At 40.1% G+C, this 15,806-nt stretch overlaps 1 protein-coding gene across 1 annotated transcript in view; it reads right to left on the bottom strand.

The window, feature by feature from the left end:
* The window catches only part of TG (thyroglobulin), a gene marked incomplete at its 5' end in the record, with an annotated part of 167,437 nt that overhangs the window by 25,375 nt on the left and 126,256 nt on the right, over nt 1-15,806 (bottom strand). Inside the window, 3 exons of the mRNA XM_082479172.1 lie at nt 859-1,040; nt 8,272-8,439; nt 9,141-9,305. Coding sequence (XP_082335298.1) covers nt 859-1,040; nt 8,272-8,439; nt 9,141-9,305 — 515 coding nt within the window. The remainder of the gene's footprint in view (nt 1-858; nt 1,041-8,271; nt 8,440-9,140; nt 9,306-15,806) is intronic.

The raw sequence follows: 15,806 nt of genomic DNA, 5'->3' as shown, positions 1-15,806 counted from the left end.
GTATGTCCTGATGGATCAAACAAGGCAAGAGTCGGATACCGAGTATTCTCCTTTCACCTCCACAAGAAGACTTCCTATAGAAGCACCCTACTGCCTCATTCTGCTTTCTCAACACCATGGTAAAACATACACAAAGTGAGCAAAATGCGTATTGGGTGACATTATACAATCACTGTACACTGGCATAAATAATTACACAAGCATTAAGGAAATACATTAATAAGCTTAAGGGGATTCTTCTGCCATAGGTAAAATGGAGATTAGCAATGCACAGAATGGGGTTGGAGCCACTTTTCTGAATATTCACAAATGCTTCGCCATTTTACACAGGATAGTCACCTGTAGAAAGCCTGACATAGTGAAGAAATATATTTTGCAGTTTTCATGATATAAAAGTTAATGTAATCGCTGAAATCAGTTTTCAAGATAGATCACTCTCCAAATTTCCAGAAACTAGGAAAAGTATGTAACTGTATAATTAGGTGACTATTTGTGAATAAAAACCAGTCTATTAGTTCTTCTACTGTCACAGGGATAAGAGGAATCAAAAAACAGTTGATGCAGAGTGTGCAAACCAAGACATCTTTGACATGAAAGAGTACACAAAGAAGTATTAGTAGTCTGAACCCAATATACAATTCAGGAAAGACAAACTTTTTGCAAGGCATAAAAGTCAGTTCAATTTCTGTTTACCAATGACATTGGAAACCTCATGGAAAATGAAATCTTATTCCCCATTTTCTGTTCATTTGCATAAGAATTTCTCAAGTGTTTCAGAATGTAAATGCACACCTGAGATAAGCAAAACAAACCTTTCTTAACCCCAATCACACTGTTGTAATAGAATGAGTTTCTTACCGGGTGGCATTTTCCAAAGCCCTGGAAAAGGATGAGTAATCATCAGTTGAGTGTTCAAGGGAGTAATACCACGTAGCTGCATCTTCAATAAACGAGTTGGAGTCTTCTCCTCCTAGAGAATTTTGCAGAGCCTGATAAAAGGCTGTTTTGCTGTTGGCTCTTCCTTGACTTTCTTCAAATTTCTGAGAACAGAATGCATACATGGAATTTACAAACAAAAACAAAAGATACATTTCTAACAACATAGGCTCAGATCTCCCTCTGCTGGAACAAGTCCTCTCTGCTGAGATCTCTGATTCCTAAGGGAAGAAGTAGGGGACAATCCTACTTTTGCTTTCCCAATATTGTCACCAGCCAGCAGCATTGGCTTTTTCAAAACATACTATAGGACTGAATCCCTAATCATAGATACCATGCTGTGCAGATGTAGCACTAATACTACAGAAACCGCGCTGGCTCTCACAGAAGTAGTCCACGTGGATAGTTCTCCACTGTAGGTGTGCCCAATGCTGTCCTTCTGATGAAGTCCCTGAATGAAAACTAGAAGGGAGAGAGGGAAATATTGCTGCTTTTCTTTGGAAATCCTAGAAAGTGAACACACCATATAGCCATTTCATGGCTATATCACTCTTCCTCTTCTGGAAACACCTACAAAAAAATGTGGCTCCCATAACGTCTGTATTTAGGTCCCTCTGGAATAATATCTGCCTTAGCCCTGGAAGAGAAATCCCTCTCCTCCATATCCCAACGCAAGTAGCAGCCATGATCTTCAAACTTCATAACCGTTAGCGCCTTTCAGAGACACCTGCAGTGAAATGCCCTTTTCCTGAGATCTGTGGTCTGAAACCTTTCCTGACATAAAGGCATTTTCCCCAGAGCAGACCGCTCATGTCACTGCGGAATTACTGATAGCAGAGGGACCATCTTCTATGCCAAACTGTGTACCCAATCTTATTGTTACCAAAACTAAAGACTTCTGGAAGGTTTCAACACATTTCTTTGAGGAAGTTTTTTATTTTATTAATTCAGACTTTTAACTTTTTCTTTTCTTTTTTTTTTTTTTTTTTTTAGGGGGGTGGAGAATTTATTTCAAGTTCAGAAACAGAGGAACGTCCTGAAAAAAAAATGTAGCCTGAACTTTTCTGTGGATCAAGTCCTTTCTAAAGAGGCCACCTTGCAGGTGCACGCTGGCTGCACCTTGGTATAAGAATTTCAGAGAGAAATATCTAATAAATGACCTATATTATTTTGGGCAGTCAGTCTGATGCAAAATAGGCTGGTGTCTGCCCAGCCCAGTTACCATAAATGCATTACTGAATATATTATTTTGATGGCCCGCAGCTGGTTTTCATCACGCTGCTAGAAGGTCTTTCCACAACCCTATACAGAAAGTACAGAGGGAATAATTACTTTTCAACAGATTCACAGAAATGAAAGATGGAAAATAAGTCCCCGTCTGCTGAGGTCGAGGCTTGTCCTTACTCTAATGCTTTGCGCATTTTGATTAAGTGACTTTACAAGGGATTTCAAAACACTACCAAATATCCTAAGGTCCCAAAAGATCTTGGCAATTTTCCTTGTATTTGTAATAAATTCTTCTTTTGCTTGATTTTGGCCCATGCAATGTGAAAAGAGTCATGCAGTGCCAGTTTAAGTAATATAGCTGTACTTCGAAAAAGATCTGCGACTCACACATGACACGTCACTTCATGTGCACAAATGCCACATATGAAACTGCAACTCGCCTGCAAAATCATTCAGCTTAAATACAGCAAGGGAACGTGTATTTTTCTGCAAGAAACAGAAATTGTCGCTGAAGACCTGACTGCAGATTCAAAAACAATCTTTCCAATGGCTTTGGCATGCACCAGTTCAGGTCCCTACTAACCAGCAGAAGCATTGCTGCTGTCTAATTAGGAATCTTTCATTTGGTGACTGCAGCTGGTGGGTTTGGCTAGCAGTTATGGATAAGAAGAGATGCTTTAAAGCCACTTTAATGCAATGTTTTCATTTTGTAGTGGTTTTTTAAGTGGATTTGTTACCTTATTCTACATCTGTCATGGATACTTAAAACAGAGAAAAAAAGAAAGAGAAAAAAACTTGAGGGTATTGATTATATGCCCTAGGAACTGATGCTTTACTGCCTCATCAACTACCAAGCATCAAATAAATAGTACAGTTGAAAAACACAAAGAAGGAGATGGATCATCACACAGTGCATGGTTAAACTGAGGAACTCCTTGCCACATGGTTTTGCAGATGCCAAAATTGATGAAGATGACATTTCATAAACAAGTTTTTGAGTGTAAAAAGAAAACACAACATCAGTGGATGGTTATTAAATACGGGAAGACCAATTCAGGCTAGGAAGTCCCTGAGCTGCAAAGCACTAGAGGTTTGGAAAGCATTTAGCAGAAGTATCACATTTGCTTACACTATTCTTACAAACATCCACTCTTAGCCACTGCTGAAAACAGCATTCTGTGTTAAATGGGCCTTTGATCTGACTCAGTGCGGTCGGTCTTAGGTTTTTAATGAGTCTATGTACTAGTTTCTGTGATCTTCAAAATGCCCCCCAAATTCTCGTAACCTTCCTCAGCAATCACCGATAATAGAGCGGGGTCTTTGAGATGTCTTGAGTCAGACCAAAGAGGACTCAACAGGCAGAGATGGATGAAAAACAGAACTGGCATTTGTAAGACATTTTGAGATTTTTTTTATCCCATCCAGCATCAAAATAGCACAACCTGAAACACGATGTTTTAAGTGTTGCTTTGGCTACAATATAATGTAATTTAATTATCTGACTTTAAAATGATAGCACAAAACAAAGCAATACATTCAAAATAAAACCCACGAACCATTAAAAAGACAAAACATTTTAACTTTTTAGAAATTGATTCAATTTGACCAATTTTCCATGTCCAACAAATGTTTCCCTTTTGAAAATATATGACCAAAGAACAATTTTGAAATAGCAGTAGATACAACAGCTGCTATCAGATTAGTAGAAACAGCTGCACATTATGTAAAATAATTTACATTCTGCTAACCTTTAAAGAGGTATTAGCAACTGACCTCAGAGTTGTAGTGGGGTTTTCAACTTTTTTTAGAAGTAAGTAAGAACATAATTAAAGATACCAGGTCCACTGCTTCCTACTGTTCTGGTGGTGCAAAAATATTGTCTAAATAATGAGATATATAATGTTTTCTGCATATGAATGAATCTGGTCTAGTGTTTTATTTAAAAAGAAATTGTAACAATTGGTACACCAAACATTTACCTCATCCAAGGGGCAAAATGTACTTTTCTGTCAAACTGGAATAGTGATAACACTAACAGAGTATGTACAGATCTTAGGTATTAAATGGTTTTCGATAAACATTGTCACAAAAGCTGGTGAAAGACCTGCCAGCCATTCAGGAGAGTGTTTCAAGGATTCCAGGTAGTTATAGGATGAAGTAAAGAGCTGATATCAGCCCATTCTCCTAACTGATGGCATTTATCAGGACACTGCTCCCCTGGTCATTACGATTAATATACACATATCTGCCATCTGCTGCATGTTGTTCAATACCTCTATCCATAAAGAAATTAACTGACTGTAATATAGTGCAGGATGGAAGATCTGGTCTGCACAGATCCAGATGCTTACATTGGGTAAATAAACTATATTTCTATCTATCCACTCCCCTGTGTCCTGGTTCTGGGTTCTGCAGCCAACTAGATTTGTACTAAGGAGGGAAAGAAAAAGAAAGAAGGCACATAAAGTGCTGCCTTAGTCTTCCAACTAAAAAGAACAGTGGTTGCGATGTGGAGATTACATAGTAGGCACAGAACATATGGACGATACAAACAGGGCCATACTGACTTACATGCGTATACAGACAAAACCAGATATAGATCAGCATGAGTGACTCTGTGCATTTAATGTCGGTTGTAACCATTAGATCCTCCCACCTGAGCATCACATATAGCACAGGGATAAAATTTTGCCCAGTTGGGAATTGAAATCAACATTTTTAGAGGTTTCTGCTCAGCTGCCCTAATCTCTGACTGCTCAAAGCTAATATCCCTGAAGGTCTGCCACGGGAATTGCAGTTAACAGGTTCAGGCTTAACCGCTCCATATGCCACATAACAGTGCATTATGACACCACTTGCCATTCCCTTAACAAACTCTGCTTCGTTTCTCACTTAGTTTCAACCATCTGATGGCTGCACTGGGGATGACTACGAAGGGCTCCAGGAAGTGGTAAATCTGTCTCAGTTCACATGAATAGGCATTCAAGTGAATGCCATAAAACGGTCATTTCCATGGGCAAGACTTTAAGCACGAATGTTCAGCATACTCTCAGCTGCAAGCATCACTGAGAGACCTCAGCCTTTAATTGTAAACGATTCAAACATAAATGCTTTGCTAGCACATAAGTGGTGCCTTCTGTCTTTCCGATTTATTTTTAATAGTAGAGGCCTTAACAGGCATAAGCACAGTGTTGCAGTGGGAGTAGAGAGACACCCAACACATCCAAATGCCAGTAAGCCCCCACAGAACAACATGGTGCCAACTGGATTTACCACCTTCAGGTCTGGTTGCAGTCTAGAGGTTTTACTCTCACTTCTAAGACTCAACTATTAAGAGTTTATAAATCTTCCATGCAACTCCAGTCTAAGGTGATAAGATTTGCATCACGTCTCAAGCTTGCTTGCATACAAATGGCTAAAAACGTCTCCTCACCATTTACAGGATCAGTATTCATAAAGCAAGACCAGGATTGATAGAGCAAATCCTTGGTTGAATTTGCCAGCACAGCTATTCCCAGGAACTGGTGGAACAGGTCAGCAGGGGTTAAATTTTTCATCTCTCACTCTTTGCATCTGACTACACTGAAATCGGTCATCCGAAAGGAGGTGGAAATGAAGGACTTTTTGCCAATTCCATACGCTTGCCACAGGACCTTTTAACTGTGCCATTTATGTACCTAAATACATGCATTGTTCTACAGAGCTGGAGCATATCCACAGACAGATTTTCACCCCAGGGAGGTTTGGTCCCCTCTTTGTAGAACAGATTAAATAACTTGGTTGTAGTCAGAGGCAAACTAGAAACTATGCCTTGGTTCCCCAAGCTGAACTCAATGTTCTGTCCACCAGTTAAGCCCTCCCACCTTCCTTAGTATATCAGTAAAACCAACTTTGGGTTTTCCTGGAAAGATGCAAGTCAGATCTACCTCAAAGGAATCCTTAAAACAAATAAAGTAGAAGAGTGGCATACAGTGTGGATTGTCTCAAACCCTTCTTCTAGGTCTATCATGGAGAGAGGACACTTAGCACAGATCAAAGATGCTTATGACATTATGACAGAGGAAATGGGGCACAGACTTCTCGGTAACAACCACCACCCGCACCAGTTTCTGCCACTGTAGCTAAATACGTCTGTGGCCTACTCAAGACTTTATCATCTGACTTTGACTGCAACTATGCATGGTCATGGCTATGACGTAGAAATGCTCTTGAGGACCTGGAAAATGCGTGTTCTTAAATAGCTCGATGACGGCTAAAACCCTGAAGACACAGGAAAATAAAAATAGAGGAAAAAGTGCATAAAAAAAAATCATCAGTTCTTACTGAGAACAGGAAAACAGCTTAAGGCAGTCAAAAGGGAGAAAACAAAATATAACCACCTACCATGAATATTGGGAATTTTCTGGAACAGAAGTGGCATCTGACTTAGAGCAGTAGCACCAATTAAGGCAGGTACTATTATAACAGCTAGTAAAGAAATTAACTATCTTTCCAAGTAAGGAAAGTTAGACCCTTTCCAAAGGAGATGGAAAAATCTCCAACAGTAGGAGATTTTAAAACAAGTTTCTTAGGTTGAGGTAGGTATGACCACTTCTTACGGTTGAGTTGCACCAACTTTTTGAGTCCCCTTCCAATCTTATTTTCTGGAATCCTTTAATTAAAGACGATATTCCAGATTCTCTTCTTGAAAAGACAACAATTTACTGCTGAGTTCTCAGTTACCACTGTTTTTCCTTTTAATTTCAACCTGACAGTGTTGACTTTTAGCATTTGTGGCTTTCATTAACACCATGATTTATTGCATAATTTCTAATGCCTCATGGAATTTCATTTTGATTTTGCAGACAGCTGTCACATGTGGAAATAGTGGTAAAGGAAAGAATTTCACTTCCTAGTCTTCATCACATGACTTGTAATGAGGTTACTGAGGTTTATTCCCCTCTCACACTGTCTGGATCATTATCTGCGGGCCTCCAGCATCATAGTCCACTTCCTATGCCTGACTTCCTCTTCTAATTGATTCCAAAAGAGAAAGATACATGAAGTAAGAGCAGGAAACTTCAGCAGGAGACTAAACAAGAAATAGGAACTTTATTCAGGTGGGTCAAAAAGTCTTCTTTCAAAGGGGTAATTTTGTCATTAATTGTGAAGTAAATTGGTCTATGTGTTATTGACTACCAGAAAAGAGAAGATGGGATTAACCTTTCACTGCTTTCTGTAACTGTGTATTTCATCTCACAGGAAGATAGCAACAGACCTGCAGTTCAATTAGTTAACCCTCAAAATAATCCCTGCTGTGTTACGTTGTCTTGTTGATTTCTTAGCATGTAACTGAGCATGTTGGAACACTTAATTTAATTTGGCAGTGTTAAGCAGGGAAGTGCTATTGTTCCCATCGTAGAGAAGGACAAATGAGATAGAAGAGGTCAATATGTTGTCTCAAGAACAGAGAGTGCCAGAGGGTTCACAAGAAGACGTAAAATTGCTCTGGGTAGACCTTCATGATTTTGAGGACTTCTATGTCCAAAGCAGAGCATGGATGCAATTCTTTTTCATTTCACCAGTTCATGCCCTGAACCCTTAGCCCACACATCAGGTGAGCGCTATTCTTAGTCCCAGCTAGTACATATTCAGAATCATCTTTACAAGAAAACATACTTCTTAAAGGCAACAGAGAAAAAAGGTTGCCGCAAAAGGTTGCATGGAAAAGATTGACTTAGCCCTGCTGCACAGTGAAGAACCTCATAACCAAGTTATGAGCTTGCTTTCTTCTTTGTGAGATACAACAGAGATTGCAATATAAATAGGATTTTAGAGACAGTACAACACACTGCTGCATATTAGTACGTGCTAAATCTAAAATGTAAGAGATACTGATCTCTTACCTTTTCATATCTCCCCCAGTAATGTTAATCAACAAATACAATAATACCATTAATCAGGGTAAACAGGAATGGCTGGAGATGGACAATGCCTTTGCATATTTGCATGGAATATCATTCACAAAGTGTAGAAATCAAAAAGTATCTGTCGTGGCTGCATATGATTACTTTCATCACCATAATAATAGTAATGCCATTAGTTCGTTAACAGTGAGTCTCTTCCTACCTTAATTGCCTTAGCTCTGCTGATCAACCCATCTTGCTGAGCACTTCCAATGAGCAGATCTACTTTCCGAAGTTGAGGGCGCTGCAGGGCTTTAGCTAAAGGTTCCCGAAGGTAAATTCCATCCACCACTGGACCCCAGTACTGGAACGGACCACTTATAGCTAGGAGCTAGATCAGCAAAAAAGCAATTTCCATTTGACTTATGTTTCAGAAAACTGAGCTGATACAGCCTTCAGGTGAACAAGTGACCAGTTAGCATAAGTGCAAACTCTCCATTGGCAGGAAGCAACGCTTTTGCTGACAGTTTCAGTAAATGAAATGAGATGAATAGGCCAAGAGAATTGATGGTCTTATAATCATAAAAATATTATTTTAAATTAGAGATTGGCTTTATACTGGTCCTGATTGGAAAATGTATTGCCAGTGAGTGTTTTAATCTGCAGGTAAAGGATCCGTCTCTAGAATCATTTATACTGTAGCTTTCACGGGTCTCTCACTTAAGAGACAGAGCAGTGATATCCCTCCCCACTTCCTTTTCTGCAAAAATGCAGTTACTGAAGCTACAGACACTTGCTTCTCCTCTAGACTAACACCCAGAGACAGATGAAAGAACGTAAAAGCTTTATTTAGAGTAGTTTTGGAAGACAAAGTAGCGTGAAAGGGATTTAGTCTAAAGGAGAATGAAGCTATGGGTATTCATGGGTCAGAAGTGGATGTCATGGACATCAGCATCGTTCCACCAAAGCTAGTCCAGTTCCTCTTTCACAAGGATTCAGCCAAATTTATTTTTTTAAGCTTCCTCACAGCTTCTTGCTGATAGAAGCCTCTTTTTGTTCCTTGCCAATGGCATATATTTTGTAATGGTGTACCTTAGTCTGTGCATCATTGAGGACACGAGCAGGCAACTGGCGGAGGCAGGATACAATTTCCTCACTGGTGGATGAAGGGCATCCCACATTTTCAGCCAGGACTGCTGCTTGGGTCTGTGCTCTTCTCTTAGTAATAATGGATGATGGAGAAAAAGCTGAACCTCCCTGGAAAAGAAAGACAATACCAGTCAATACGTGCTGTCAAAACACCTGGTTCCCTGGTGCAGGTAAAGAAGATGAGAAGCAAAATCTGCTCAGTTGCACTGGTATTTAAATCATAAGAAGCAAGTTCTATCAAAGCAAAGGGGAGGATAGGTTTGGCTTTTTCCAGCTCTGCCATGGTTATTTTGGAATACCTCTGAAAAGTGTCTATGTTATGTCTATAACCAAGTCACAAATCTTTCTGGAAACTTTGCTGGAAGGAGACACATTCAGACAGGAGTAGATATGAAGATGGTGCATCAAGGAATGGACAGCCCATCTTACAAGAGGAGACTAGAGTTTTGCTTTCTTAACTGTGATAAACAAGGATTGAGAGTAGGCATGATCTTTGCAAATGAATCCATGAAGAAGAGCTATTTATACTTCAGGACAATGCTGGTGCAATACCAAACAGGCATTAACTATTCATACTGACTGTAAATAAATTTAGGCTGGAAACTCTAAGATAGCTAGCCCAAGGAGCAGTGAAGGTTTAGAAGAGCTGTGAGCAGAGGCAGTAGGAACAACAGGTTAACCCAAGCTGCAGAAGATCAACCAGAGCCAGAGCACATCAAAATCAGAGCACAGGTTCAATCTTTACCCCAAACTCTTTGTTTCTTTCCTACAACTGTAGAAACATGGAAAAGGTCCTCCCCAAGAAAAGATGGCACAGCATTGTTGAGTAACCGTGAAAACTACTGACTGAAAATGCAGATAAATTAGTATAAATTTGATAAGATCTGACCTAGAACAGAAAGGCTGGAATAGCTCTGACATGGTTCAAATGACTAATTTCCAAACATTTAAATCGGCTTACTATAACTGCTAAGATTAGCTTCCGTCTTCTAAAAAAAACCCAAACCCTAGATGCATGATATGAAAGACCCCGATCTATTCAACCGATTAACTTAGTTCTTACTGAATTTGCTCAAAGCAGAACTACAAGTCTGAAAAAGCATAAAACCAGATGCAAGTTAAAAAGAAACAGAAAAAAAAAAAACAGCAAAACTTTAATCTGAAATTGCCTCAAACCTTTGAGCCCGAAGAACTCTGTGCAGCCCTGGCCAGAACCCAGGACATTTTTTATACTTCAAACAAGGAGACCCATTGATACTAATAGGATACCATTGCTCGCTACTGGAGAAATTTGTTTCCAAAAAAAATTAGAAAGATGTTATTGTTTGGATGTAGAGACAGACTTTTTTGTTCACTGTATGTAGAATTTCCAGTGCTACTACCTTCCTGAAAGGTTTTTCTTCCTTTTTAAAGGATCTGAAAAACAAGTGCTGTTATTAGCTTAATGACTGTGACGCAGATAGTTGCAGACAAGCAAAGGAAAAAGCTAAGATTGTCAATCCTGGGGCACTAGAAGAGCCATCTCTGTTTTTAAGAGGGCAGAAAGTCTAAAGAAGAAGAAATAAACACCACTTGGTCTTATTCCTCGCTTCCGCCCTCAATTTAGATGAGAAATTGAGTGAGCAATGAGCTTTATCCTCACGTGGGATTTGTGGTGGCCTATTTTGTGTTTGTAAGGCATGATATTTGCCAGCTGCTGACTAGGTGCACTGACTCAGTTGGTCATAAGAGAAAAAGAAAAATATCCTTGATGAGAGCATCTCTTTGTGTGGGTGTGTCCCCAGGATGCAGAATGAGAACATTACTTTTTAGCCTGGCCTCCAGAAGAGCATGTTCACCAGAACCAGGATGGTTGAGACTAGGCAAGGGATAACACCGCATGCCAGCTTCCCTCAGAAGAGTAGCTTCAATGCTTTTCATGTGGAGTTAGGAATTATGTGCCTCCTTGGTACAGCAAAGAAGGTAGTTCTAGGATTGCACAATATTTATCCACTAATCTGGCAAATACATTTTTCAACATCAGATATGAACATGCTCAGCATGTTTTATCAAGTATCCAGTACCTCTAAATGGCTTTCATATAAAACAAAACAAAACGAAACCATACACAATTAAAGGAATTGTTTCCCAAATTCCGAAAGTTTCAAAAATTTTGAAAGTGGCAGTTTCTGTGTAAAGTCTGAAGTTCCCTCATTAAAAGGCTAAGTTTGATAGTGAAAGAGAATACTGAGATCAGATTGCATACAGAATCCAAAAACTCACTGTGACCAAGCGAAACATTCTAGTGTGTGCTTAATTTTGAACACATCTGCTCCCAGGGATTTTAAGAGCTGTGCCAAGTTCCCCTGTCTCTGAGATCTCTACAGACTGAAAGACTACCCTTGGGTCAAGCACTGAGTCAAACAAGGACTGCAAAAAGTTCTGGATAGAAGCGTCCCACAAGTCCTCTCTGCAGGGGGAGAGCTAAAAGCCTGGACAGGCAAATCTTCGTATCACAGCACTGGATGTGTATGGGCAAGCATTAGATATGGTCCAAGCTCAACAAGCAAAATAAAAAACACAAAACTTCTGCAAACACATTTGTGAGGTGAGGAGAGTTCTTGTCTGAAGCCTTCCTCTTGCTGTGCATATTTTCTCTTCTTTGCATGAGTGGTTAGAACAGGTTTACGTGCTCTTCTTTATCCTGTTTTTTTCTTCTATTTTCCATGGTAATGGCCACTTCCTCAGTTTGTTGTTGTTTTTTTTGTTTTTTTTTTTTATAATATCCGCAGTCAGGAAGCATGTCTTGAGTTTTGGGGTTTGAAAGAGATGTGGTATCCACCATTGTTACTCATGTTTAACTTTTATTGGGACTGGAAGTGGGCAATAGAGGAACTTGGGACATCATTCAAGCAGTATTTGGAAGCAATACCATTATGTTCCCTCCTCCGGTGCATCTGAAATACGTTCCAGGCTCTGGAAACAAGGCTCCTCTTACTACAGAAGTTAGGCAAGCAAAACTGTTGCAGTTCTCTGGTTTTCAAATTCACATCACAATTCAGGCTCCTTGTATCCACATCCTCACCAAAAAAACTCAGGAACAAACAAGTGAGAGCAGAAGCTGGAGACTGCCCAGAATTAAATTTCTTCCTTTTTGAGACTGCATTTTTCATATTAAAAAGAAATTTTCCCTAAACACTGTGGCCACAGTAGAGGCAAGCTCAGGACACAGAGGATAACATAGCTGCACTCAGCATTTCTGTTGGCCTCTTTCCCTATAATTTGTTTGTGCGATTAGTCCCAGCAACCAGTAATGAAGGAGTTATGTGCTTTACAAAATAGGACTATTTAGGCAGAAGCAGAAATAGCGAAGGAACTGTTCATTTCCATTACATGACACCCATATTACCATCAACATGACAGAATCATGAATCAGGAAACCCAAAATCATGAGATCAGCTCAAAAATAAAAAACACTCTGGTCTTTTTGTGAGTCCTCTGGTTTTTAAGTCTCCAGGAGTTCTCCTGTACCTATAGACACAGGAGCTAAAAAAATGACTTTTAAAACTAGCAGCTGAGATCTTCAGATAATCCTGCAGGGTAGTTTTTTGAAAGCAAATCTATGAACAACATGAGATACACAATAAAATTGTGAACGTTAGCCGTCTTGCCATCACAGGGTATTTCCTATCTCAGCATCATTTAGACCCGCTTGACAGGGAACTGAAGCGGCACGCAGTTCTTGGTTCGGCTGTCCTTACAGATTGACCCGCTGTCATCAGAGGAAATTCTGATGACATTTTTGACAACAACCTGGATGAAAGCAGTCAGTACTGAACTGCTGAGAAGAAGCGGTTGCAGCTGTGTTGCTCAATCCACCACAGCAGTATTACACTGTTCTCTGTCCTCCTAAATTCATAGGAAGAGTGGGAACATTACAATGTTGGCTAATAGTACCTACTGTAACAAGTTATGGCATTGAAAGTGAAAGGCAAAGCTTTCAGTACTATTTCATTCAGGGACCAGCAGCTTCACAAGAATTACTTTATTCATCTGTGCAAAACTAGAGGTTAAGCGAGGCAGTAGAAATTCAGATATTAGGAAATGTTGCAGCTCACAATGGTGAGAAGCTGGTGAATGCAAATCGGTACTACATGAAGGCGAATTCTTGCTTTGATGTTAGGCTGTGATCAGCTGAGTTGAGGCTGGTGCCTCTTGCAAACTTCTCTCACAGATCTGCACTGGTGCTACCCTGTCCATCCCGATTCTCCCTCCACGTGTTAGGCACATCTAACTATTCTCATGTAGTCAAACGCTAGCTTTCTGCTTCAGATCTCACAGTTTAGGAGCTTTTAGTTAAATAGCACCCCTTGTTGCTATTCTGATGAGATAATAAAAAAGAATATACGGACCATTACTGTAAGCTGTATCTCTGTCTCCCAACAAACCTGGAAAACACAATTGCTGTATAAGCTGCAGTAATGAATGTCTTTTAATTCCTCATTTACACTGGAAAGTCACTTCTGCAAAGATTTTCAAAACTGACTCGCAACAGATCTAATGATTAGAAACTCGACTGCAACTAGGTTTTATCACCCATACTCTGTAAAGCCAAAACTACCTTCTTCTACTCACATCGTGACCTCTTGTTTTTCCAACCTGACTTGAAACTGAAAACCCTGCTTGAGCCACCTTCGTCTCTTCCACACGTGCACTCCCTTCAAATTAATACAGTTTTTCTGAGGGCTACAAGCTCACAGACTCCTTACGAAGGAGGCTTTCTGCCTGCCCAGAAGCCTGCTATAGGCTGCAGCAACGTTATTGCAAACAGCAATAACAGTAACACCACCCAAAAAGCAAGATCAAAAAATATCTAATGAAAACAGTCAAACCAACGAAATGCCCTGATAATTCTACTTTCCCAAAAGAGCCAGCTGTGCAGCAATATTTTATTTGTTAAAGATAGGCACTCTCCAGGCTCAGTTGCGTACAGTTCCCAGCCAGAAGTATCTGTCAGACCATCTGGTTTGACCTCCGGGGTAGCCAAGGCTCTTCCATTTCCTGGCTGCTGAGCTCAAGTGCTTCCTATCACTTAAAACATGGCTCGTGTTTGACTCAAGTCTTATTCTGCATGAAGCATTTAAGCTGGGCTCGGAGACACCGAGAAATGGATACAGCAATCTTCCCCTTTGCAGTTGGTGCCTGAAGATACTCACTCCACTGACAGAAAACTGCACCTTATTTCTCTTTGAGGATGTCTTCAGTTTCAGTTAATGCCAGATTAAAGAGACTGTTGATATCCTGTTTTTTTCTCCCTGCAAAAATAAGCAAGCTGCAACGAAGTGACTACCAACTCTTCTTTCCTAGTAGCTTAACAGACTTTTCTCTAAAAGTCTGGATTTAAGGTGTTTTCAGAGCTTGTTGTCAATTTGGGGCCTTTTTTGTTTTCTTTTCTTGCGGGCTTGTATTTCAGTATCCTGCATTTCTTTTCCTTAAACATCTAATTCTGCACAGTGGCAAGTGCTGACAACACACCAAGGCTACAGGGCTCTATGTGAGGACATTAATGTCATTTTTTCCAGGCTTTCAGACAAAGTCTGTCTTCAAGAACCTGGAGGAGTAGCAACCTTTGGGACCAGCTCAGGGAGCCTCTATCACCTCTGTGGCAGATGTGGCAAATGTTAGCGGATGAAGTGTAACAGGGAATTGGCTGGTCAGTCCAGGAACGGAAAGAGATATAATAATTTCTCCCTCCATAACCATCTACTAGAACTGTGATTTCCAGATAAAAATGGGAGAGAGAAGAGGGTCCCCTTTCTTCTATCAAAAATAACATTTTGAAGATTTCTTTTTTATACATGACTCTTGGCAAATCCCCCTTTGCTGTAATCAGAGGCAGTCCTGCAAGTGCAGTTTTCCTCTCTCAAGTGACTCACTGAGTGCCTGTGTCAGGTTAGTGACTTAAATAACAGGATATGAATACTTTTAAGATGACATATCAAGCCCCACTTAATTCATATCAAAACTTGCTTCCATTTAGATGTAAACATTACCTTATCAATTATCTTATCATTTGAAACAAGTTATTAGCTGAGTGAACTGAAAGGGTAAACTGGTTCTCATCACTGCACAAGGGTAAACAGCCACCAGAAAAAGGCAGAAACAATATGGAAATGGAGAATTTTATTTACCTCCCTCCACCGGGAACTCATCTGTTTTCTACAAATATGGTATAAACCACAGCTGAGATTTATGTGTTTCCAATGGAGCATGTTCTATCAAGCAAGTCCAACTTCTTTAGTGTGACCAATCTTTCCTGCTCAGTCTGAGACCTGTCCCATTTGTGAGCGCAGCTTGGGAAATGACGTGACTTCTTGCAAAGGCACAAAGACCGTCAGAGCCACCCTAAGGCAGATACCAGTGAGAAGGATCAAGAGCTCTGCCCCCGCCTATTACCATGTGTGGTGCAGACATCCCCCAACCTGTGATCTTTTAGTAACTCCAGAAGCATTGTACATCCAGTTGGTGAATGCCTTTAGGAAACGTGCATGCCACATCAATAAGGTCCTAAACAATCAAAATGTAACGGGCAGGGATAATCATAGGGCAGTATGGTAAAAAAAGCTCCCC

The sequence above is a fragment of the Vanellus vanellus genome (genome assembly GCF_965231255.1).
Source record: "Vanellus vanellus genome assembly, chromosome: 2".
NCBI classification, from domain to species: domain Eukaryota; kingdom Metazoa; phylum Chordata; class Aves; order Charadriiformes; family Charadriidae; genus Vanellus; species Vanellus vanellus.
This window is presented reverse-complemented; position numbering and strand designations above follow the sequence as displayed.